We start from the raw sequence: 25,801 nt of genomic DNA, 5'->3' as shown, positions 1-25,801 counted from the left end.
GCCTCGCTGACGCTCGGTTTGCTTGCGGCCTGTCCAGAGGTGCAACGTGGGGTTCACGGCGAGCAGCCCACGTCAGCCCCCGAAAGTGACCCGGATCTTACGTCTGGGGTGGGCGGTGCAGACCCACGTGTCGCGCCAGTGAGCCTCCTCGGAGACGCCCCTGCCCTTGGCCAGTCGGGGTGGGGCTTGTGGGGCGGGAAACCTGAAAATGTGCCCGTCGGCTACTGAGCTGACCCCTGAGGTAGGCGGGGCCAACTGCTGGCACAGGACGTGCTGGGGCTTTGACCGTGTGCCGTGAGTGGAGGGGACAGTCTGTGAAAAAGCAAAAATATGTCTTAGAGATAACCTGTTGCTTAGTAGAAGGGAGCCCTGGGTTGTCGGACCAAACATGAATCCAAGTCCAGTCAGCTCTCTGGGCAGATGCAGGGCAGCGAGGCCTGAAGCTGAACGGCCTTTTCCCCGAGCGATGTCCCCTACAGGTGGAGATGCCCATTACTGTTGGCCATTCGCAGAGCCAGGTCGCCCTGAGAGGTCATTTACAATGACACAGAGGGGGCGACCTTATGCGTTCCGTTTCCATTAGCGAAAATTCCAGAATAATATGAAAGGGTACTAGAAATTGCCGGAAGGTGGTCGGTGACTTCTGTGTCTCTAGACTTCTTCTGAAGTTTGCTCCTTCGGCTTCTGAAAACAAGTGACCTCGGTTGTGCCCGCAGGTGACCAGAACTCAGCTTGCACAGGTGCAACTCGAGGGCGTGAAGGACGAGGCGTGGCCGCTGCCTGAGCGGCCAGGCCGGTTCGGGACACCTCCGCCTTCTGCCCTGCCACGGGCTGTGGCTGCTTGTGTGGTTTTGGGGGTTGGTTGGTTTGTTTGTGAGGTGGTTTTAATTTGTCTAAGATCCGTCTTTCCATGGCGAGTTTGCAAGGACGCCGGTTCCGTGTTAGACGCAGACCACAGCCGTGTGCGTGTGTGGTTCTGGGAACCAGCGCTGCGTCCGCCATCAGCCTGAGCCCTTGGCGGGGGTGGGGGTGAGTCCTTTGGGTCAGCAGAGATTCTCAAGGAGGGTTATTGACTGAAACATCGCTTCCCACCTCCTGCTTATACTTCAACTACTCATGTGCTCCATTTAAAGTCATAAGATAAGTGGTAGCTTGTTTTTGTTTTTGTTTTTTAAATTTAGGGATTTGGGGCAAAGCCCAGTGTCACAATACCATCAAGAAAAAAATGAGACAGATAGCATCTTACTATAAGATAATGGAAACACTGAAAGAGGAAAGAAAATGTGCAAATGGAGCGGGAGATTGAATTTGTACTGCACGGATTGGCTCCGAGGTCCATGTTGGGATGAGCAAAGTTCCGTCGGGATAATGTAGTTGTGCTGTGGTTAATTTCAGGTAAACGATAGGTCAGTAAAGTCAGCGTTGCTCAGACACCCATGAATTCGTGCCCTGCAGCTTCCCTGTGTGACTGTTGTGTGTCCAGAGACGGGGACTCGGGGAACTTCACAGGGTCCTGTCCTCACCAGCTTGGTGTCGGAAGGCGAGGCCTACCACGTCGTTCTCACAGAGAAGTGAGAGGTGGCCCCTGTGGGCCGAGAGCTGTAAGGAGCCTCGGGAGGAGGCAAGAGCTTGCTCAGGCCCGGCCAGGGCGGCCAAGGGGCCCAGCGCAGCCAGACCCGTGGAGGACCGGTGGGGGCAGGTGGCTGACGGAGCTGTGCTCCATGCCCGGGGGTGGCGGTGCTCCCGTGGGGGCAGTGCAGTGGACCCCACCACCGAGGATCCGCTTTTAGGGCGCGAGTGGCCTGATGGTGTGCTTGGGAAGGAAAGTTCTGCCAGACTGGAAGGACGTGGAGAGAGGCTGGCCAGGAGGCCTGAGGACAGTCGGGGGCCTTTGACCCCCGATGAAGCAGAGGCAGGACAGCCATGTGTGAGGGACATGCCCCAGGCACACTGAGCCAGGCCTGGGGAGCCCCGGACGAAGGGGGTGTGAGGGGGAGAGCGGAGGGAGGGACGGGATCGAGGTGTGTGGTCTCAGTGACTCAGAACCAGCTGACTCCAGCGATTCAGCTGGGGAGCCCAGGGGCGTGGGCCCGCGAGGAGCAAGGCAAGGGATTCTTCCATCGTAGGTTTGTGCTGCACCCACAGGGAGCTTGTGGTGTGAGACAAAGGAGGCTGAGTTACAGCCACGCCCGGGGTTGGAGGGAGGAGGCTGGGGAGGAGAGCCACGGAACGCAACGCAGGGTGGAGATTGACCCTTGGGGGAGTGAGGAGCCTTGTCGGACGCTGGGGACCTGGCTGGCGACGGGAGCCTCAGAGCACTTGGCCGCGAAGGCCTCATGACTCTACAGGACGGTCTAAGTACAGCAGCGATGCGTCGGAATGGCTCGAAAAGGAGAGGTCACCCGTGCCGAGGTCACGACCACGTGTGCACTCCTGCCCGTGCGGACGCCGTGCCGTTCCTCACGCTGGTCCTGCAGCCAAGGCGGAGGAGTGGGATCACCCGGTCAGCCGTCCGCCCCACTCCTGCCCCGCTGCCATCTAATTTCCCGCGTTTGCTCTTGTCTGCTCTGTCTTTGCCTTAGGGAGGCCCCCCTGCAGCCTGCAGTCAGGTGTGTGGCCCGGTGCCCCGCGGCTCCTCTGTCCTCTCATCTCCACGGAGCTGTCCGGAGAAGGGAGAGGTCTTTTCGTTACTTTTCATGCCGTTATAAACCTTGAAAGACATGTACGTTTGCCAGTGACAAAGTAAATCTTCTTTCCTTCTGTCTCGGCTCGCGGCCAGCACTCCTGGCTTTTCACACCAGACAGACGGCGTGGCTCTCGGGAGGGTCACCTGTCCACCCAGGAGTGCCTGCTGATAGAAAGTGCCAGCCGCGTCTCGCCGTGCTGCATTAGCTGGGCGCGTCCGCGGGCGCTCACGTGGCCCCCAGCGTCCGCCCTGAGCTTGTTTGGGGCAGCACGCCAGCCTGTGAAGGCGGGACCTCTTCTGCCACGGGGCCTGGGTTCTGTGGCGCAGGCACCGGCTTCCCCTCCGTCCCGGCGGAACTGGAGGTTTTGAAATCCTGAGCAAATAGGATACTGCAGTACTCCAATAGAACAGCTCTTTGGGGAGAAGCTCGCTGGGCTCTGCGAACTCTAGCAGTGAGTCTTTATCATTTGTTCATACACAAACATTAAGTGCCAACTACGTGCCAGGTATTGTACTTCCCCAGGGTGGCCGTAGTGACCAGGGAAGTGCCGGTCCCTGCCTTCATAGGACTTTTACCAATCGGGCAGGAAGAAGGTGGAGGGAGGGCAGACAGAGGGGTAAGACGCAGGTGGAGTCAAGGGTCATAAATGCTGCGGTCAGGGACCTACACGCGCCATGGGAGCGTTTGGCACGGGGAACCTAACCCGTTTCTGGGCGTACCTGAGAGTGAGTTCTCGAGAACTAACCTTTAACTTGATGTTTGAAGAAGCGAGAGGAAATGTCCAGGCAAGACTTGGAATTGGGGGTCGAGGAAAAGTAGGAAGAGGAAGTAGGAAGGGCTGGGAGGTGGGTAAGAACATAAGACTTGAAAGATACTTCCTTGTGCCTGGAGCGTACACTCTCAGAGGCTCTGCAGACGAGGTTTTGCAGGGACTGAAGGGCCCTTCTGAGGAGTTTCTGGGGTCCGTGGGAAGCCGTCAAAGGGTTTTCAGCAAGTGAGACCTACCGAGTTTTGAGGAATGGATTTGGATCGAGCAAAGTGAGCCTGGCAGGTTCCTTAGGAAGTTGCGGTCACGTGAGAAACAGATTGACGGTGACGGTTGTGGCCGGCGGTGGCGTTGTTGGCAGCGGCGTCGAGGACGGTGGCGATGATACCGGGGGTGGTCAGGATGAGGGAGCGGTGGTGACCGTACGTGCGGTGGCTTGGCTTAGCTGGTGTTAGTGCGAATGGAAGGGGCGGTAGCAGCCAGAAGTGCTTTTTGGGAGGCAGGAGCACAAGTCCCTGGGCTGCCAGGGCCTGGAGCCTTCCATGTGGGGCTACCGCCTGGGACAGGCGTCCTGTCAGCAGACCTGACCCTCCTCCTGCCCAGCGTTTCCCGGAAGTCCGTGCTTCCTACTTGGAAAGGGGCGGCGGGTGAGACATTTTCAAGACCCCAGACCAGGGACGACACCGGCCCAAATTCTAACATTACGTTCGCTCGCCCCTTCCTTCCCTGCTGCCGGGGAAGGATGGGAGAGCGGAAACAACATCGCTGACACTCTCACGCCTGGCCGGGCGAGGCCGCGTGGTCTCTGCTCGACGCCCCGGAGAGGAGAGGGCGGTGCCGTCGCTGCCCGGGGGCTCCTTGCTGCGGGATCTGTCAGGGGACGGGACCCTCAAGTGCAGCCCCCGACCCCCCATGCTCCAGGCACACTGGTGACCCCCCGGGGTCTGTCCTTGCGCAAGGAGGAGCCTGACGAGAAGGCGGGCACGCGGCACACGCACCGCTCGGGCCTCCGTAGCACGGGCGGCCGCCTGGTGTCATCGAGGGGCAGGCGGACGGCGCGGGGGCGACGGGTTCGGGGCCACGCTCTCCTTCGTCCAGCCACAGGGCAGCCTTTCTTTTCGCTTCCTCGCCCGCCTCCCGCAGAGGTTCCACACACGTGCCTGGCTGCGTCCCGAGGGTTGGACTTGGAGCCAGGATGCCGGCCACCGCGGGCCGCGTTGCAGGGACTGCGTGTCACCTCGTGTGCCTGCCAAAACGCTCTCCGTCTCCCAGGCGACTCGATGCTTTCTCTGCCTCTCCTGCCCTCAGACCCTGTGGCCGGGACCCAGGCATTGTGGTTTTGCCACCACGCTATGGCGTGGTGACATTTAATTTAGCGCTTCTCATTTCAGAGCCCTTAAAAATACTAATTAATTCGCATAAAACCCCAGGAGGCATATTATTCATCTCTGTGGTGCCTTTCATGCTCGTCTGTTAATGGTCCTTTTTGTGCCTAGGTGGAAAGCGAGGCTAAATCATCTGTTTGCAACCCCACAGGAGAAGACCTTGGTGGAGCCAAGGTCAGCGATAACGAGTCCCTGATTCTGTGGACGTCTCTGAGGAACGTCAGCCGTGGCCTCGTGCGTGGCTTGGGAGAACAGCACTGCCCCGTGGAACTGATCTCGGGAGGGGTGGGTGGTCCTGCCCTGGAGCCGAACCCCGGTTCGGTCGCCGCGTGGGGGAGGGCAGACTGAGGAAGGCTGCGTGCTGTGGCAGCAGGAGTGACGCGGGGGCTGCAGCGGGAAGCCCTTGTCCCGTCCCCTCGGAAGGCGCCCAGCGGCCTGGGGCTGTGACGCGGGCGCAGGCCCCACAGAGCCGGCAGCCTGCTGCTCCTGGGACCTGGTGTGAGGTCTCCGGGTGTGGCCTGGTCCTGTGTTGGGGTGCCTTGTCTTTGAGCAAACTCTTCACCTCTGCGCGTGGGGCTTTCTGTAGCCGGAGGAGCGAGGGAGGCACTGAGGAAGAATTCACAAATTTGGAGGCTCCCCGATACCTGGGGTTTAGTGTGGGCCCTGCCCCTCTGGTTGTCTCTGCCTCGCACGGGCCGGCTGCCTGGCCAGGGCCGTGCTCTTGCGCCCGCGGCCGCGACTTGAGAAGCCTTTCTGACTCTGCAGCGTGTCCTGTTCTCTTTAAGGGTCGGTAGCTTTGATGCGCGTGAGCAGAGTCAGGCGTCCAGGGTGGCGAGCCGCGCTCCTGAACCAGGGGGCGCACGGCGCGTGTGAGCGTGACCTCCGGGGACCCGCCCGCCTGGCCGGGCTGTGGGCACGAGGCATCCCACCCTCTCCGCCTTCTGCCTGTGGCTCCGCGAGGCTCGGCTCTCTGGCGGGACGGTGCCCGGGAAGCCCGTTGGGGGCCCGTCGGGGCTGTGCGTGTGCTGCTGTCGCCTTGCGCCTGTGACGGTTCTCAGCGGGGGCAGAGGTGTCCCCGGTGGGCGTGATGGTCGACAGCGGGGATTACTGTTCCGCGTGTGGTGGCAGGAGGCCTCAGGAGAGAAGTGCCCGTGGGTCGGGGGGATGTACGTACGTGCGGTGAGATTGATTTCCTGTTTTCTTCACAGCGTCTAATAAAACCGCCACAGTCTCGGTCGGTGTCCTCGTAACGTAGCCCGGCAGAAGGGGCGGCGTGAGAGGGGTACGGCGCCCACCACCGCACCCCTGCCCTTGCTCCCCCAGCAGACCCTGCGTTCCCCAGAAGCTCCCCGCCACTGGCATCTGGTCCTCGCTGTGGTCGGAGAGGACGTCTGTCCCCGCGCACAGCCTCCTGCGAATTTGGGAACTCTTCCTTCGGTTCGATCCACAGCCGTTCTCTCACCCCGCTTGTGGAAATGCTGCTGCTGGGGAGAGGGTCTCGTGCACCTAAAGGCAGTGCCCCTGCGGCATGCATGGCCCCGGCCCCTAGGGGGTGGCTCTGTGCACGCACGACCGGGCTTCCCTCCAGGGCGATGCCCTGTTGCTGCTCTCGGTAGTAAAGGGAAGCGTTTTCAGTCGCCTTGCGCTCGCGGGGATGATAAGTCGCGAATTCGGGACTCCTTTTAGCCCGTTGAAGTTGTCTTGTGACTCGGCCTCCATCTTTACTCTTCCCTACATGAGCCGCCCAGAAGCCTTCCTGGAAATAGGAAGACTGTGTGCCCGACCCGCACGGCCCGGAGCGGGACTCCGTGAGGTGGGCTCCTGCCCAAGGCCGCTCCCTCCCCTTCAGCCCGCGGGCCCGCCGCTGTGGCTCCTGGAGCTGAAATGTCCGGAGTACCTCCAGCTACTTTTGCCTATCCGGCCAGGACGCACTTTTAAAGTACCGCTGTAACACACGTGCGGTGGTTAATTTACGAAAAGGCCCAGATCGAAGCGTCTGCCAAGACGGGGAGGGGCTTGCTGCCCCGTGTGGCCGTCACAGCAGCCCTCAGTCACTGGATGGTCCAGACTCTGGGCCACGCTGGTCGCGTCACAGTGACGTGGGTGTTCACCTGGGTCCTGTGCTCCGTCGGGGGTTTCTTCTGGGGGGGGGGGGGTTTGGGGGATTTGAAAGTAGGCTCCACGGATTGACCCCATTCCTACCTGGTCTGCGGTTGTTTTTATCCTGTTCGTTTGCGGACTGAACTTCCAGATAGTTCTGCCTGTAACTCACTTCCCGATGGCACGGCGTGCTGGGGCGGATGCGGTTTTGGGGGACGTGTCCAAGTTATCTCGACGAGATGTTCCCTGTCTGCCCCAGAACTGGATTTCCATTTATCGGTTACCTTCGTCTTGTTTTATGGGGCCAACGAAGATTCAGCCGGTTAGAGCGTTAGGACCCAGGACCCTGGCTCTGTCTCACTCTGAGCACAAATCCACGGTTCACCGATGGCAAATCAGGAACGGTGACGTTTATTATTTTCTTCACTGTTAAGCATGCAGATTCCAAATAGCAGAGTAGCAGGAATTAAGGCGAGCAGGTGAGCGCCCAAAGACGTCTACATACGCACTTCCTCGCAGTTCACTGGGATTCACTCGTGTCACGTCAGTAGCAGGAAGGACTCTCCGTTTTCCTTGTTTCATTACTAACGACAGAGGTCAGCGTCCGTCACATCAGTCCCTAATAACTGAGTGTGTTGTGCGCAGCCGTGGGAGGGACGTAAAGACAGAGCCCCATGCTGCCTGGCCTCACGGTCGGTGGGAACCACACGGTCACACACGGACGTATAACAAACGGTGTGTGTGAGCCAGAGAAAGGAGACACGGGCGCCCCTGCCCCGAGGGTCCCGGCAGGAGTCGTGCACAAGAGCTGGGTGCTTCCAGAACACGTGGGTGAGGATGCTGCCCTCTGCGTCCCGAGCCCCTGCTCCCACATGGACCATCTCCGTGCGGGCCAGCCCTTCAGAGCCCCCACACGGGGGACCCACAGCCTCTGTCAGATTAGTTCACGCTGCCTTGGTGGTGAAAGTGAACCTGGAAACCTCGCGTACATGTGAGCCTTGTCTCGAGCCTCCTCTGTGACACCCTTACTTTACGAGGAGCATCCTGGCCCGTATGGAGGAGACGTGGGAAGGGAAGGCCACGTGGCTGGACCCTGACCTGCGCCTCAGCACGGGGTTCTCAAACTGTCTGTGGAAGAACAGGGTCGCTCCCCTTGGGTTAGTTTGCTTACAGGCGTGGGGAATGTGGACAGTCTGGAGAAACTTGTGTTGTGAATTTCACCATCGCGAAGCCTTCATATTTATGCATATCCGCTGATAACTTTGGGACCGTGAGATACAGCCTGTCTCCAGGGGTCTCGTGTGGTTGATTACAGACTACTCCCGTGTGCAACGGGCCGCGTGTCCCCGCTGGTTTCTTCACCTCGACGCCTCATTTTCCTTTGAAGGATCAGGAAGCCTCTTGTCCTTGGAAGCCGCATGCGGTCCTCAGGCCTTCTAGCTGCTTCCTGTCTCTGCTGCTCTCTCCCCGCTGCTCTTCGCACACAACGGGGATGCTTCCCCGGCAGCAGGTGCGCGGAGTGCCGTGCGGGCACGGGCGGCCCCGGCCCGGCCCCGGCACTGTGTGTGCTCCGCGTTCTGACCGCTGCTTTCTTCGGGTGACGTCACCGTGTTACTTTTTATTTAGCTTTTCAAGTAAAGTTTTAAAAGTTCATCCAAGTAATAAACATACACGTTATTTTTAAAAGTCACCGCGTAATCCCTACCTAGCAGCAAACCCTTTTAGCTGTGTTTTTCTAGAGGATATGGCCGTCTTCTTACGGGGCATTCTTACGCTGCTCTTCATTGACTTACCAATTTGGGGCATTGTTTTGACGTCCTCGTGTGGCGTTAGAGATTCCACGCACGTCACGTCCACTCCGTCTTCCGGTGTGGCTCTAGATTTACTCAGTCAGTCTTCACTGGGAATTCACCACCGAATGGATATGAAGTAGGCCCCTCGGGTGAGCCCCACCTGCCCGTCTCCCAGCTTCGGCATCACCACATGGCTTCGTTTCTGCGCGTAGGTCGGCTGGGCATTAGAACTGGTTTTGATGAAATAAAATCAGAAACCCAGGAGATGTGTGTCTGGGTATGACTGTGGGCTTTGTGGGGTAGCCCCTCCCCTCCGGCCTCCCCATTCCAATCAGACAGATCGTGGAGGGCGTCTGGGGGCGTGGGAGGGCTGGACGCTCGTGGTTTCCGTGTCTCTGTGTTCCTGGCCCTTCTTGTGTGGTCGTGTCTCCATGAGAATGTCAGTGGCAGTTTCTTGGAAGCAGTAAATAGCCTGTTATATTTATGGGAAACGCATTGGATTTGGCGGTAAACTCAGGGAGAACAGATATACTAAGAATGTTGGTGCCAGGGCGCCCGGCCAGCTCGGTAAGTGTGCCACTCTTGGTCTCGGGGTCATGAGTCTGGTGCCGTGTCGCACGTAGAACTTGCTTAAAAAACGATAAGAAAAGACTGTTGGTGTATCTACCCGAGTGGGAACATCTTTCCGTGTTTCAAGTCTCCTTCATGTTTTCCAGGAGAATTTAAAAAAATTTCCTCATCTGGGTTTTTTTATGTTTCACGTCGTTTACTTCTGTGTGCTCAATCTTCTTTTCTGCTTTAGAAATGGGCGTTCCGTACGTTTACGTCCTGTAACTGTTCACTGTCGTGTGTATAAGGGCTGTTGATGTTTGTCGGTTCATTTTGGGCCCTGCTGATTCGGGGGGGCCCTTGGCCTCGATGGGTGAGGGTCCAGGCGGGAGCAGGTGGGGGCTGAGCCGGGCCGAGGTGGCGACGGGAGGGGCCGTCGGGGTCCCTCCTCTGTCTTCCTTTTCTGGCTGCGGTTCTCTTGCTGCCTTATGCTGCAGCCTCCTGCAGAGAGTTCTTCCGGAAGGATTGAGTGTTTCTGAGAAATACCCGGCATCCCAGCGGCGGTACGTTTTGCTCAGCGTGGCCGTGCGGCAGGCCTCTCCATCCCGTGGGACCGTCACGGTGGCTCCCAAGGAGCGTCTGGCGGGTGGGGGCACGTGCCCGGCAGCCTCTGAAAGAGCCGTCGCCTGCCTTCAGGGGCGGAGAAGCTCGGGCTCGCGTGTGCGGGGTCACGCGCCGCTCAGAGCAGGAATGGGGGGTGCGTCCCGGGTGCTCCCGCGAATCCACGGTGAGTTTCTCGATTTCTTCTCCCGCAACAGGCCCGGTACAAGCAGAGCCTCGACCCGACCGTGGATGAGGTGAAAAAGCTCTGCACGTCTTTACGCCGAAACGCCAAGGAGGAGCGGGTCCTCTTCCACTACAACGGCCACGGGGTGCCCAGGCCCACCGTGAACGGGGAGATCTGGGTCTTCAACAAGGTAGGAGCTCCGTCCGAGGTCCTTGGGAGCCCCGCCCGTGTCTCCCTCTGCCACAGAACGTGTCCGCGTGGGAGCTCGGCCACGGGTCCCGTCCGCCCGTGGCTCCGCTGCTGTCTAGACCCTGCCTCTGCGGACCCGGCTGTGGTCGGGCCGGACAGGGCGGCGGGCCCGCCGTGTGGCGGGGACCCGTGGGATCGTCTCCGTGTCAGCGGCGAGGCCTGGGCAGCAGGCTCGAGGTGCCGGCTCTCGTGCCCGCGTGGCGGGGCACCGTCCGGGCCACGCTGTCCGGTGTGGCCCTCGGGTGCGCTCTCCCCGCAGGAGGCAGGACTCGCACGGTCGACACAGTTTCTCAGGTCAGGCGGAGTCTTCCTTAGAGAACCCGCGATTTTCTGACGAAACAAAACGGTGCACGGGTTCCAGAGAGCGCCCACCATGACACCTGTGGACGCGGCCTCTGCTCTGCCCTCCCCAGGGCGGTGCTCCCGCCTCCAGCTCCTCCAAGGCGACACCCCTTCCGCCATCTTCCTGGCCGCGAGCGGCGAGTGTCGCGCCCACCCTGTGGTGGGGCGGTGGCTGCGTCCTCTCGGCTCATGCGGTGTGAAAGGCAGCGCCTGGAACGGTGCAGGGTTCGACGCCACGTGGCCACCGCCGGTTCAGAAGACGCGCCTTCAGAGCCCCTGTGCCCTCCTCAAGTGCAGCCTCCCTTGTCCCCGCCAGGATCCCAGTGGATCTCGAGTTTACCGCGACCTCGCTTTCCTTTACGGTGTCCCCACTCTTGTGTGGCTGTCCAGGCGTGTTGGTTCTGGGTGCGTTCTGGTTGACGAGACTGGGGTCCTTCTGTGCCTGCCCCTCTCGCTCTGTGTCACGCTCTGAAGACCGGTCCCTGCTGTCCCTTCCCCCTTCCCCCAGTCCCCTGCCTCTGGCTGTGGGGACGTCCCGGGACCTGCTTGGTGCCTCCTGTGCAGACAAGCTTCTGAGTGGTTCTGTCGTCTTCCTGTCGCACACTGCCCAAGTGTCTTCCGTTCCCCACCTTCTTCCCCAGACTGTGGTCAGGGTTTGTCCTTCCTGCACGGTGTGGGGGCCAGCGCGGGTCTCCCCGGTGGCCGCGCCCTCGAGCGCCCTCTGACGTGCGTGCCGGCCGTGGAGGCTTCCTCTGCTCGAAGTGCCAGCTCCTCCATCCGTCACCGGGGTTGCTGCGTCCTCTTCTCACTGATTTGAAGGAATCCCTCGTCTTCTGGACAGCAGCCCTTTATCACTGTCAGGAATTGCGAACGTCCTCCCTGAATTATGGCTTGGTGTCCCTTAACGGACAGGAGCTCTTTACGTCCAAGTGGTCAGCTTGGCCAGTCTTTCACTACGGTGCGGACGTTTTATGTCTTTAAGAAGACTTTCCTCATGCCAAGATTTAAAAAGTATTCTTTTCTTTTTTTAAGTTTTCATTTTTTATTTATTTTGAGAGAGACAGAGTGCAAAATGGGGAGGGGCAGGGTGACAGAGAGAGAGAGAGAGAGAGAGAGAGAGAGAGAGAGGGAGAGAATATCCCAAGTAGGCTCTGCAGAGTTCACACAGAACCCAACATGGGGCCCGAACTCACAAAACCGCGACACCATGACCTGAGCCAAAATCAAGAGTCGGTCGCTCACCTGCCCAAGCCCCCAGGCGCCCCCAAAAGTATTCTCTGTGTTCTTCCACAAGGGTTGTATTTTCTTCCATTATATGTAGGTCTCTAATCTACCTGAAACTGATTTTGTACATACTGTTATGTAGGAGCTCATATTCTTTTCCCCCCTCCAGTGGATACCTACCTGTTCCGTTACTATTTAATGCCGTCTTTGAACGAAATCGAGTTTCCATAGTGTGTGGGCGTGTTTCTGAGCTCTGTTCTGCTCCATGGGTCCTGCCTCTGTGCCAGGAAACTATTTTAATGAGCGTAGGTTTCCAGTGATTCCTGGTGTTTGGGAAAGCGAATTCCTCCTCTTTGTTCTTGTTCAGTCGCGTCTTGGCTGTTCTTGGTGCTTTGATCATCCAGGAGACTGTTGAACCAACTTGTAAATCAGTGGATTAATGATGGGGGAGATTCAGCGTCTTTACAACGTTGAGTCTACCAAACTGTGTTCTTTTTTAGGTGTCTTTCAGTAGTATTTCATAATTTCATACAAGTTTGCATCATTTGTTAGATATATTCCTAGATTCTGTATATTTAAAAAAAAATTTTTTAATGTTTTTATTTATTTTTGAGACAGAGAGAGACAGAGCATGAGCAGGGAGGGGCAGAGAGAGAGGGAGACACAGAATCCGAAGCAAGCTCCAGGCTCTGAGCTGTCGGCACAGAGCCCGAGCAGGGCTTGAACTCACAGAGTGTGAGATCATGACCCGAGCTGAAGTCGGACGCTCAACCGACTGCCACCCAGGCACCCCGATTCTGTATATTTGTGATGTTATAAATGTTTACTATAAAACCTGTGTTCTGTAAGGTTTTGCCAAGGAGTATGGAAAGGCTGTTGATTTTTGTACGTTAATTTTATGTTTATCAGTTTTGCTCTTCTCTTACCATTTCTTATAATTTATCTGTACACACTTTTTTGTTTTCTTAGTAGATATTTGGTGGGTATAAAATAACAAATAACAAGAAACTTAGCATCGATTCTGTAGTATCATTCACTACAGAGAGCATGTCCACGTGCTTCCGACCGTCTCAAAGCTGTGGTTTTTTTTTTTAGTTTTTTTTTAAACATTTATTTATTTTTGAGACAGAGAGACAGAGCATGAACGGGGGAGGGGCAGAGAGAGAGGGAGACACAGAATCGGAAGTAGGCTCCAGGCTCTCAGCCATCAGCCCAGAGCCCGACGCGGGGCTCGAACTCACGGACCGCGAGATCGTGACCTGAGCTGAAGTCGGACGCTTAACCGACTGAGCCACCCAGGCGCCCCTCAAAGCGCCTGTTTTAATAAGCAGTGTTTGTTGGTTTTGTTTGGGATCCAGGATCCAGTCCAGGTTCACACACTGCCTCCGCGGATATAGGTCCTTCTTTGTGTTTTTTTCCAAGTGAAATTATTTTATTATCGTCTTTTTGTAGTGGGTTACTATAGTTACACATTGGTCTTTTAATAAATTATTATTACTAATAATCTTCAGTTTTTGGAGCAGTTTTAGTTTTATAGAGGAATTGAGAAGGAGACTTTGCCTGCACTCTCCCTGCCTCCCCCGCCCTCAGTTTCCATTATTAAGGTCTGGCTTTGGTGGGGGACATTTGCCGCAGTTCGTGATCCAGTGTTGGTCCAGTGTCATTAACTAGCTTCCAATGCGGCATTGATCCAGTGTCATTCGCTAACGTCCATAGTTCACGTTAGATCACTCTGCGTCGTACGTGCTCTGGGTTTTGCCGGATACGTCATGGCACGCACTCACCATTACGGTGCCCTGCAGGGTAGTCTGACTGCCCTAAGAATCCCGTGCTCTACTGTTCGCCCCTCCTGCCTCCCCTCCCCGCCCCTGGCAACCACGGCCGTCCACTGTCCCTGTAGGTTTACCTTTTCCAGAGTGACATTTAGTTGGGATCATACAGTGTGTAGCCTTCTAAGATTGGCTGTTTTCAACAAGGAGTGTGTTTCTGTGGCTTGATAGCTCATTTCTCTTTACCACTGAGTAACGCTTCATTATCTGGATGGACCACTATTGAAGGACATCTTGCTCGCTTCTGGTTTTTCTGGGCTGTTGTGAATAATGCTGTTACAAACCTGTGTGTGCGGGTCTTTGCGTAGATGTAAGGTTTATGCTAATTTGAGTAAATACCTAGGAGTTCCGTTGCTGGATCAGATGGTCTGTTCGGCTTTCTAAGAAATGGCCAAATTGTCCTCGGAGGGGCTCCATCAGTTCGCCTTCCCAGCAGCAACGAAAGAGAGTTCCTGGCCCTCCCCATCCCACCTCCCGCATGTTGTTGCCAGTGGTTGGACGTCGGCCCTTCTCATCAGGTGCTGTCTCATTGCTGTCAACGTGCTATCCGCTGCTAGCTCACCGGTGCTATCTCGTTGTTGTTTCAACTTGCCTTTGCTTAATGACCTGGTGTGGAGTCTTCCCAGGTGCTTAGGGGCCATCTGTAGCCTTCTTTACCTGTATCTTTGGCCCACTTTTCAACAGGGCTGTTTTCTTAGTCCCTTTTTAGAATTCGTGTTGTAGTTTGGATACAGGTCCTTTATCAGATGTGTGTTTTGTAAAGACTTCCTCCCCCTCTGTGACCGACTCCTGTTTCCATTCACTCAACAGTGCATGTTGTGTTGTCCGTGAACCCAGACCCGTTTTCTCTACAGTGTCCCACATTCTAGTTTAATCTGGCTTTTTCATAAGTTTATATCACACTGGATCGAAAGCAAGACCAAACTTTGTGTGTCGTGCAAATAACTAGTCGTAAGAGCGCTGAGGGGGCCAAAGTACTAATCGGGAAACGGATTTTGAGACACGAGTGTTGCCAGAGGTGAAGAGGGACGTCTCACAATGACAAATGGTTAGGTCATCAGAAAGACGTAAACTGTCCTGGATATGTAGGTGCTTGATAGGAGAGTTCAAAGTACATAGAGCAAGATTGCCAGGAGCAAAGAGAGGAAGCAACCAATCTATAATTCCGGTTGGGGCTTTGGATAACCATCTGTCAGTAATTGATAGGTTAAAACTAAGATTGATGATTAATAGTTTTCTCACAAAGAAAACTCCAGACATAATGTATTTTTTTCTAGTGGAGAAGAGGTCAGTTACTGACAGAAAAGACTGGAACGGTACTGTCAGTCGCTGTGAATCAGTGAATATAACGCCTGTGCCCAACGGCTGCAGGGTGCACATGTCAGGTGCAGGGGGGTGTCCTCCGAGAATGGCATGTCTCCATGAGGTCTGAAGGACTGAAATCATACAGAATTTATTCTGTGACTACAGAAGTTGGCCTCGTAGCATATCTGGAAAATCCTCAAACATTTGGAAACTGAATGACTCGTGTCAAAAAAAGATATGACAAAGGAAAGGAAAGAAGGGTCCAAATGGAAGAATAATGAAAATAAGACTTGCCAGAATTTGCGGGATGCAGTTAACGCAGTGCACGCATGGAGACGTATGCCCTTAAATCTTTTTGCAGAAAGGCAGAAAGGTGTAAAGTTAAAATCTCAGTCTCTCCTTTAAGAGACTAGAAAATGAGGAACACACTAAACACACAGCAAGTAAGGAAATAACAGCACAAATCAGTAAAATAGAGAACGAGCAGTGGAGAGAGCTAACGTAGCTCACTTTTTTTTTTTTTTTTTTTTTTTAAAGTGTCTCCAGCAAACAGATCAAGAGAACAGAGAGGACACAATCCACACTTAGAAATGAAAGAGCAGACGTCACCACATATCCTACAGATATCAAATACACGAGGACATATTAACATTTTATACCATTAAACTTAAATTAGATGGGACATGCCTTACAAAATGTGACTTGTCAAAAGTGACCCAGGGGCACCTGGGTGGCCAGTCAGTTACTCTTGATTTCAGCTCGGGCGGTGGTGTCGCAGTTGTGAGATGGAACCCCGCGTCAGCTCTGGCCCCACATCTCTGTCTCTCTGTCTCTGCACCTCCCCCGCTCGTGCACGTGCACAGGTACGTGCGCGCTCTCTCTCTCTCTCTCTCTCTCTCTCTCTCTCTCTCTCTCTCTTTCTCTCTCTCTCTCAAAAAACCCCAAAAATCCCAGAATGAAATAGAAAGCCTGAATAGCCCTGTATCGATCAAAGAAATTGAATTTGTAGTTGAAATTCTACTTAAGGTTGACTCCCGGATGAATGGATATTTTTCTTTTTTTTTTTTTTTTAACGTTTATTTATTTTTGAGACAGAGAGAGACAGAGCATGAATGGGGGACGGTCAGAGAGAGAGGGAAACACAGAATCTGAAGCAGGCTCCAGGCTCTGAGCTGTCAGCACAGAGCCCGACGCGGGGCTCGAACCCGCGGACCGTGAGATCATGAGCTGAGCCGAAGTCGGACGCTCAACCGACTGAGCCACCCAGGCGCCCCTGGATATTTTTCTTTCAGTATCGTCTTACTAGCAAAATGTTTCCTGATTCGTGAAGCGTAAGGTGCACGGGTGGCGCCAGAACTGAGGAGCGAGCGCCCTGTGTCTGTACCGCATGCCCGCGCAGCCTGCGCCAGGGACTCTGAGGTGCGGGTCGCGGACCCACAGCAGCAGCAGCAGCTGGGCCTTGGAACTTCGGAGAAATGCCGGCGATCGGCCCCACACGCTCCATAAATCTGGTTTTCAAATGGTACAGGGCAGCAGAGAAATCAGTTAAGATTTTATATCTCTTAACATCAAGGGAATCATGTATTTTTTTTTTTTTTAAACCTTCAAGCTCTTATAAAGAAATCGTCCGAAGTCTTCCAGCGCTTCTGAAGAAACAGAATTTTTGCTGACGGTCTTCCTTCAACTATTGCAGACAAACAGAAAGCGCCAGAAATCCTCAGAAAAGACAAGTCAAGTTTACGATGAAATTACCAGCTTTGTTTTCTTTCTTTTTTTTTTTTCTTTGCTGCTCTCAATATGGATAAAGTAACAAAACAAATGCTACAGGGGACCTGGCACAAATGTTGCTCTTTACAAATTACAAGTGTATGTTTTTGATAATTATGCATTGAAAGGCCTTTGTGATCCATTTTTCAGCAGGATCAGTAACGAACTGTACATAAGGCAGAATAAGAATGTCACTGTTTGATGGAGACATGCAGGTTCAAAAACCGGTGACTTGTATTATTTAAATAATACTTATTTAGAATTACTCGGGGAGCGGTCGGTCATTTAACTGTAATCAAGGAAAGGCAGAGGAAGTGGCAGCAAAGCCACCGCGGCTTCGGCCTTACGGATTCGGAGGGACGGAAGTTTGCTCGTGGCTCAGGCTCCGGGGCTGCCGACCGCCGCACCCGGTGGTCAAGCCCCGTTCTTCGGCCCCTGCGGCGCCCGGGCCGGCCCCTCCCGCTCCTGGGCGGCCTCTGGAAAGAAGTCCTGTCCTCGGGGGACAGCCGCACGCATTACCCCCCAGGGCGGGGACGCGGGATGACCGTCCAGATGCAGCCGCGGCTCTGTCTCTGGGCTCACGGGGAAGTGCGGCCCCGGCAGCAATCCTGGAGGGCCCGCAGGAGGAGGCCACGTCGGTGTGGCTGGGACTTCTCACCCACACTTGGAGACTTTGGCAGAAGGTGCACCGAGCGTCTTCTCCGAAACGGGGACGGCTTCTCTGGAGGCGCGCTGCTGTCCCCGGAAACCCCGCGCCCTCCTCTCCCGGCCCTTGTTCTGCTGCTGCCTCTGCCACGGACTTGCCCGAGAAGACAGTCTGATGAAGCAAGGGGACTTTTTTTTTTTAATGTTTAATATAACCTGACAGATAAAATGGATTGTAATGAATAAATTGTCCGAACCCTATTTGTATTTCTTTGTCTGAAATGAAAACATGGCCTTGAACGCGTTTTTTCAAGAGAAAGGAGAGAGGCTCTGGTGAGGAATTCTCGCTACTTGTGGCTTTGATGGGGGGTGGAGAGCCAAGCCCCTGCCTGAAAGCCTCGGGGTGCTCCGGGCGCCCTCTGTGCACGGGGGGGGGGGGGGGAGCCTTGCACTTGTGCAGCCCGTCCAGGGTGGTTCCACCGAGACGACGTGGGAACGTGCCGTGGGACCAGAGAAACGGTTGTGCTCTGGATGCTGTTCTTCCACAGCTGTGTCTGCGATGGAGCAGGCCGCCCTTCGGGGGTTTGCAGGGCGGGAGCTCTGGCCTGAAGCTTGACCAGCCGCCCGGGGTCTTTCTGAGATGGGAGTGAGATCTACATGCTCACGAACTAATAAGACTTGGTTCTCAAAGGCCGTTTTCCTCAATGTGATCGAACGGCGTTGATTTTCTTCCTTCCCGGTGGGTCCACACTTCCACGTTTCTGCACACACAGCTAACGCGTAGGAGCCGGCCCCTCCTCAGAGGCAGCGTGGGTGCGTGTGCCGCGTGCAAGCCTCCCTCGGCGGTGGGCGTCCCCGTGGTCTGTCTCCGGTGAGAGTCCCTCCGTAACTAACAGTTGTGAAGCGGAAACAGTTTGGAGAGTCCAAGGTTTCTCGCGACGCTGCCCCCCTCGGATGAGCATCAGAAGATGGGGAAGGTTCTGGCCCTCAGAGGGACTGGGTGGCCGAGGACCCACTTGAAGCCTGTCATTGGCAGCCGGCGGTCACAGGGAGTGGAAGGAAAAATCATGGTTTCCTAGTACGTTAGAGCTACGGTATTTTAGCGAATTGCCATTAATTAACTTTGTATCTCAAACGTTTTTCAAGAAACTTTTGATTTGGGAGAAATATAAAGTTTAGATTTTAGCTCAGAAGGCAAGGCCTGAGAACACGGTCTGCTGAAATGTATTTTACGTCACGCCTCTGTGCTGTGTTGGGGCCTTGTCGGCCTGTCCCCGGAAGGCACTTTCCCGACGGTCAGGCGGATGAAGTGGTGACGGCAGTGTGGTCAGGACCCTGCCAGCTGTATTTGGCCGCTCCCCGCTGAGCCGAGGATGTTGTGGGCGGCAAATAAACCGCACACAGCGTGTTGCCGGCAGGTAACAACGCGATGAATTCCCAGGGGTGTGGGGATGTCCCTGCCCAGTTAAAGGGCTCTCTTTGCCCTTCTGCCCCCCACCCCGGCAGCGGGGGCTGCACGTCAGCAGGGGCAGGGTGGGTGCTGGGGAGCGGGCGCAGAGAGGGTCTCTCTTCCCCACCGTCCCCGGAGGCCCTCACGCACGTTCCGCTCTGCCCGTCGGAGAGCTTGCGGAAGCCTTCTTCTGCAGGTGGCGCGTGATGCCTGCCGGTTATAAGTATTAGAAGGATGTGGGAGTGTATTATGGTAAACCCTGGAGATGACCCTTTTCCTTCCTCTTAACAGTTTGAGTGCGTCTTGTCTTCTCAGAAAACACAAGTAATTTCTGTTCTGAAGGATTCCAAGAGCACACAGGTACCAAAGGAGCAGGAGTAACACAGCTCTGTCCCTAAACGCGCACCTGCACCGCCCGGCCCGAGAAGACCACCCTTCGTGGTCCAGTGCTGTCCTTTCGGTGCCACTGATCTGGGCCGCCCGTCCCACGGACACGGAGTTCTCGTGGGCGGGGCAGCGCTCAGGTGCTAGCCGTTTGTGCGTCACACACACAGCCCTTTCCTTTTCTTCCCACAAGATGGGATTGTCGTCTGTGCGATGTTCTAAGACTCGCGCCTTCGAAATCATGGCAAGCCTGGGGTGTCTCTCCATGTCAGCACCCACCAGCCAGCTCAGTCTCCAAGCGGCGCACGGCTCGAAGTGCCGCGTGCCACAATGTGGATGTATGTGGGTCACTCCTGCGCTTACCTGGTGAAGAGGAGGAGGAGACAGAGCTTAGGCCAGCCGCCTCCTCCCTGGTGGCATTTACATAGCTGGCAGGTTTTTACCAGCAAGAGTACCGTACGTCCTCGCACGTACGTTTCTCCGTGCGGATGCAACTTTTCCTGTGGGATGGACACGTGCGAGTCAAAGGCTTGTACGTTTGAAACTTGCACGTGAAAGTGAATGGCTTTCTGAAAAAGCTTCCTTATTTACACGCCTGCCAACAATAAGCCGATGCCCTGTGGAACACCTGCTGATCTGTTCATCTTTTACATTTCTTTCCGCTCTGCTGGATGAAGACAAACGCAGAGGCAGATAGATGGTTCTCGTTGTAATCTGTGTTTCCACGATCCATCCAGAGCGTGAAGCTCTCTCCCCAGTCCTCCATCATACCCGCCGCTTCTGCGGGTTGCACGTTTGTATCCTTTGCCTGTTCACGTGTTCCTTGTTTCGTCTTCACTGGTCCGAGCAGAAGCTCATACACACGTGCCCTCCAAACATCCTGTCACGTGCGTGGTGCCCACTGTGTTCTCGAGTTGCTTGTCATTGGCGTGTGGCTTATCAGATTTATATAATTTTTATCTTATTGTATTTCTCTTTAAGTCTTCTAAGTTTTGTGAATTAAGAGGCCTTTCTTGCACCAAAATAAATAAAAACCTTTTATTCTGTTTTTATGTTTAGTTTTAAAATCTATCTAGGGGTGCCTGGGTGGCTCAGTCAGTTGGGTGTCCGACTTCGGCTCTGGTCATGACCTCGTGGCTCGTGAGTTCCAGCCCCATGCTGGGCTCAGAGCCTGGAGCCCGCTTCGGATTCTGCGTCTCCCTCTCTCTCTGCCTCTCCCCCACTCACGCTCTCTCTCTCTCTCTCTCTCTCAAAAATAAATAAACATTAAAAAGAAAGAAAAATCTATCTAGATTTTTTTTTGTACATAGAATCTCAGCAATATTGAATGGCTAGTTAGATTTTACAGTATCGCGTACTGAATCGTTCATTCTTCACGGAGTTAAAATGCCACCTTCGTTATAATTATATATGCGGGTGTATTTCTGGACCTTCTCTGTTGATTTGTTTTTCTCGTCCTCCCTAATACCATCCTGTAATTACCATAGATTTATAGTATATTTAATATCTGCCAGTGCGAGTCCCTGCTCGTTATTCTTCCTTTAAAAATGGTGGTTTGTTGTTTTTTTTTTGCGCTATTCTTGTGCATTTCTCTCTGCACTAACTTTAGAACCAGCTTGTCAAATGCCATCAAGGAACACTCCCACTGGTATTTTGATCGGCCGTGCACTCACTGCATAGATTCGTTAGGGAAGCGCTGACATCCGTAGTATCCTCCGGCGAGAGTATTTAGAGACGGCGTTTCCAGCGTTCTCTCACGTAGTGCGGTGACGACCGGCAGGCCAGCAGAGGAGGGCGGGGTGGCGAGGCGACGTGGCACAGGATGTGTGTGCCCCTCCCGGGGTCCAGGTGTCTGCTCCCTCGCGCGCACACACCTGTGTCCCCGGACGTGGCCTCATCCTGCGATCGACAGATCTGGTGCTACGCTGTGTGCGTCGAGAAAGCCTCCGCCGGCCAGCCTCGTGACAGACTTCCCTCGGGCCTCTTTGGTTTTCTGTCCTCCGTCCTGTTTTCCTGTTGCGTTTAAACAATCCTCCTGGCGCTACCAGAGCCCACGTTTGTGGCTCCACTGTGGGAAACACGGCCACCTTCGCTGTCAGCGTGCAGAGTCGATTCCTGCCAGCATCACCACTCACCTGTCCGTGCCGAGGAAGGGCGAATAAGCGAAGGTGTTCCGTGCAGAAGAATTGCTTAGACGGGTTGCCTTTGAGTGAGACTTGTGACCGTCTCTCTAAAGATGAGGAACGTCCTTGTCTGCGTTTACCAGTAATCACTGCAGTGTTTTCGAGTACTGAGCGGTACAGGCTGTCCAGAAAAATATCGCTCTTAGCGGATTCACGTTAATAAGTTACTGTTGTGTGATTTTGCAAAATCAGAGGGCCGAATCCACTTGTGTCCCCTCAGTGTGATTGTTGAAACCATCTGGAGGTTTAAGTGCTTACGGGTGTCTCTGAAGTAGAAGGTGCCGTGGGGAAAACACGCACGTCGGAGGGGCCTCGGCAGCTCCCCAGAGCTCATCCCCCTGACAGGCGGGGCGCGCGGCAGTTCCATAAGCACACCCGGCAGCTACAGAGGCAACTGGTGTGCAAGAGGAGGCTGTGGTTTGGGTCCCGGGGCGGGAGCAGAAGGTAAACACTGGAGCCGGTGTGGTAGGACACAGGCAGGGGAGTCCCGCTGCGGGGAGGGGCTGGCGTTCCCAGGACACGGCCAGCCGCTGGCACCTGCAGGGGAGCTCGGGGGCGGGGCCCTAGACCGCGCCGGCCGCCCGCCCGGCACTCGCGCCCCCGGGCAGGTGGCGGGCGGCGGTTACTTGCAGCGTGTCGAAGCAGCAGCTCGAGACCGCCCCGACCACCAGGCCCCACGGGTCCTACCTTCCTCGTGGCGCTGGCGCGGGTGTGGGTTGGCGGTCCAGTCCGGGAGGCCTCACTCCCACGCGCCCCGTGTTTTGTTTTCCAGAACTACACGCAGTACATCCCCCTGTCCATCTATGACCTGCAGACGTGGATGGGCAGCCCGTCAATATTCGTCTACGACTGCTCCAACGCCGGCTTGATCGTCAAGTCCTTCAAACAGTTCGCCCTGCAGAGGGAGCAGGAGCTGGAGGTGAGGCCCTCGCGCCCCCGACCGGTGTCCGCTGCAGGCCCGGGCGCCTGTGGGGTGGGGGCCGGACTCTCCGCGGGGCCCCCCTCGTTCTCCCACTGGGAGGGCTGTCACGGCGCTCCGGGCAACGTGGGACATTCGATGACAGAGCTCGGGAGGTACTCGGCACAGACTTACGGGCGTATTTTTAACGTCTCATTTTACTTGGTGTCATTTAAAATTTTTTTTTAATGTTTATTTTATTTTTGAGAGAGAGACAGAGACGGAGTGAGCAGGGGAGGGGCAGAGAGAGAGGGAGACACAGAGTCCGAAGCGGGCTCCAGGCCCCGAGCCGTCAGCACAGAGCCGGATGCGGGGCTCGAACTCACGAATCGTGAGATCGTGAGCTGAGCCGAAGTTGGACGCTCAGCCGACCGAGCCACCCAGGCGCCCTGCTTAGTGTCATTTCGAATGTGACCATCAGTTAAGTGCCCACATTTCTAGAGTTGGTTTGTGCTCCAGTGGCCTCTGCCTCTGGGATAAATGTTAAAATAAAGCAGATTTTAGGAGAAACGGCCCCATATCTGGGCATAGCCATCAGTTCTACATCTTTGTTATTGTCCCTGTTGTGTGTGTGTCTGTGTGTGTGTGTGCACAGTTGTGGTTGCATGTGTGCACACGTTTGTGCACATGTGTGCATGTGTGTGCATGTGTGTTCGTGGTTGTTTTTGTGAGGGGTTGTTTGCGTGTGTGCATGGCTGTGTGTGTGCACGTGTGTGCACAGTGTGCATGTTGTGTTTGTGCGCGCGTGTGCGTGTGTGTGCATGTTGTGTGTGTGAGTGTGTGCGCGCGCGTGTGTGTGTGCGCGCGTGCGCAGAGGAGCTGGGAGAGCCACTACAGCGCTCTGCTCACGAGCAGACATTTCACTTGGTTGTTTTAGTTAATATTTGATGTTGGACCAAACAGTGAATTCCGAAGGGAAATTGTGGAGGCATTTTCAATTAAGAGACCTTCATCCCGTGGCCTGCATGCGAGTGTAGGAATAGAATATTCTGCAGCCTCGAGGGGGTCATGAATTCTGATTGGTTGCGGTGCAGGAAATTCTCGATTCTGGAGCAAAAATGGTCCTGAGTACATGTTTCCTCCAGCCTTTTTGGGTCGATTCAATTTTAATGTTATTGTTGTGCTTTTCGTGCTTCATCAGAGGATGTGGCAGAAATAATCAGCAATAACATCTGAAATTCTGCGTGGTAGGATTTACAATGAACATGTCACACACTTGAATATTTTATATTTATAAATCGAGTCCCTGTGCAGGGCATCGCATAAGAGAGACCGGTAAATGCAGTGCCCTTTGACCTCGAAGGTAGAGTCCCGCCCCTCAAGTCCTGAGCTTGCATTTCTGCGATAAGAGCGGGGGGGACCGCGTCTTGTGTTGTCTGATCGCTACCTTGTGTTTAGGCCCTTCACCCACGTCTACCCAAGGGACGGCTTATCCCATGAGCGCTAAAGTCTCGTCAGGTAATGAATATGGCAATAAAAGGTTTTCTTTTTACATTTAAAATATGTAAGTAAAAATGCCAGAGAATGCCGCCCGATTTTTATCCCAATTCACGAGCTTCAGGGCGGTTAAGGAGGGACGGACCGCCGGCCTCAGCCCATCGCGGCGCGGCGGGCGCAGCCGGGGCGCGGACCTTGCCGCGCCGTGCGGGTCCCCTCTGCCGGTTCTGTCGTGTTCCCTGCATGTCGCCACGGCTCACGCAGCCTCAGAAACCGTTCATCTGGTTGAGCGCGACACAAAAGATGTCCACGCGTCTTTTCGGGGGGAAAGAGTGTGTAATTGACTCACTCCTCCCGGGGGAGAGCAAACGAGAAATACACTGTGTGAGGTGCTGGACCCGTGGCAGCACCAAGTCGCGCCGCGTGTCTTGCGATCAGCTCTCCTACGTGTGTTCCCTCCCCTAACGACCGCGTGCTGAGTCTCGCGTGTTGCCGCCACACTAACTACGTCTGGCCGCTGTCCAGCTGGCCTCTCGCGTAGACAGCAGAGTCCGTTTTAGCCGTTTCATCGGATGCTGGACAAACAGAAGTCCTCTGTAGCCGCTTCGCTTTATTCTTCTGAGAAATTCTTACCTCCTCTTCCGTGGGTCAAGTGCCGTCAACTTACAAGAAGCACGCGGCAGGCGTGTTACGGGGTAGATGGTGATGTGTGAGCTAAGAGACGTAGGCAGGTAAAGTGGTTTGTGCCAGTGTTGAAAAGGCAGAGGGTCGGACGGTCGCACGGAAGGCAGGGAGATGGCGGCTCGGGCCGGGGCGCCTCGGCAGTGCACGCAGTGGTGCAGGGGGGAGGGCACGCGTGGGGGGGGGGGGGGAGGGCGGTCGTCGGCTCTCACGCTGGCCGTGGCCCCATCTCGTGGCGGGACCGGGAGACCCCCCCCCCCCCCCCCCCCCCCCCCCCCCCGCCGAGGAGTGCGACAGGTGCAGGGGGCGGCACCTCCCGGGAAAGCACGGCACCAGCACGGTTCAGAGCCGGAGGCTGGTCACAGCCGGGAGGACGCACCCTCTCCGTCACTCGGGCATCTTCCGCACGTGTCATTGTGTCACGTTGCTTTGCGACTTGAAAGTTAGAGAAAGTCTTCAAACCCCTCTCCTTTCAATGTCTCTTCACGAGAAGTATTTTTAGGATTGCCAGATTAGCATATGGCAGGACTTGAAAGATCAGGCAGTCCGGAGGCCAGTGGTGGGGAACTGAGCCTGGCGCCACACCTCCCGGCCAGGGCCCTGCGCCCGTGGCCTTCTGGTTCCCCCAGCGAGCATCTCTGTCGATGCAGACGGCATGCTTGTGCTGGCACTGCTTGATTCACAGATTTGAGGTTATCTGTGGGCTTTCTGCTATCATACAAACCAAAACAGAGCTGCCGTCACTTCTATTTAAAGAAGTGGAGAAATTATGTTGAGTTTTGGTGGTAAAGACGCGGGGTAGCTCTGAGTCCCGTTTGCTGTGTGCATGAGTGAGTTCTAAAGAGCGCCAGCAGGGGGGGGACCACCAACCACCGCCCCCCCCACCCCCCACCCCCCGCCGGCCGTCTCCCCACGGCCCTCGCGTCGTGTCCCGGTTTGGGGTTTTCTGTGTTTCGTAGCCTTTGCAGATTGAAACAACAGCTGTGTGTTTTTGCTTCTGTTTCATCAGGAATCAGTCACAACTATGGTTTCGTAGCTCTGCCACGTTGACTTTCACGGCAGCCCTCCGTTCCCTGCCTGTGACGGAGCCCCGGGCTTTGTGTGTCGGCCGCTTCTAAAACGTGACCGACGTCAAGCCTTGACTCCTTGACCGCATCCACATAAACACCTCATTCGGTGGCTAAATCGGGTGCTGTGGTTTCCGTTTGCGTAACGGTTTTTGTTTGCTTCTTGGACCTTCCTGGAGACTTTCTCTTTTCTTCTTGACTTAGCTCTTTAGC

General features: G+C 55.3%; 1 protein-coding gene across 1 annotated transcript in view; it reads left to right on the top strand.

The window, feature by feature from the left end:
• Nucleotides 1-208: 208 nt before the first annotated feature.
• The window catches only part of RPTOR (regulatory associated protein of MTOR complex 1), a 207,455-nt gene continuing 181,862 nt past the window's right edge, over nt 209-25,801 (top strand). The window contains exons 1-4 of the mRNA XM_058704930.1: nt 209-241; nt 717-740; nt 10,099-10,257; nt 22,218-22,364. Coding sequence (XP_058560913.1) covers nt 209-241; nt 717-740; nt 10,099-10,257; nt 22,218-22,364 — 363 coding nt within the window. The remainder of the gene's footprint in view (nt 242-716; nt 741-10,098; nt 10,258-22,217; nt 22,365-25,801) is intronic.

The sequence above is a fragment of the Neofelis nebulosa genome, chromosome 16, assembly GCF_028018385.1.
Source record: "Neofelis nebulosa isolate mNeoNeb1 chromosome 16, mNeoNeb1.pri, whole genome shotgun sequence".
Classification (NCBI taxonomy): Eukaryota; Metazoa; Chordata; class Mammalia; order Carnivora; family Felidae; genus Neofelis; species Neofelis nebulosa.
The sequence above is the reverse complement of the archived record's forward strand: the minus strand, read 5'-3'. Positions and strand labels throughout refer to the sequence as shown.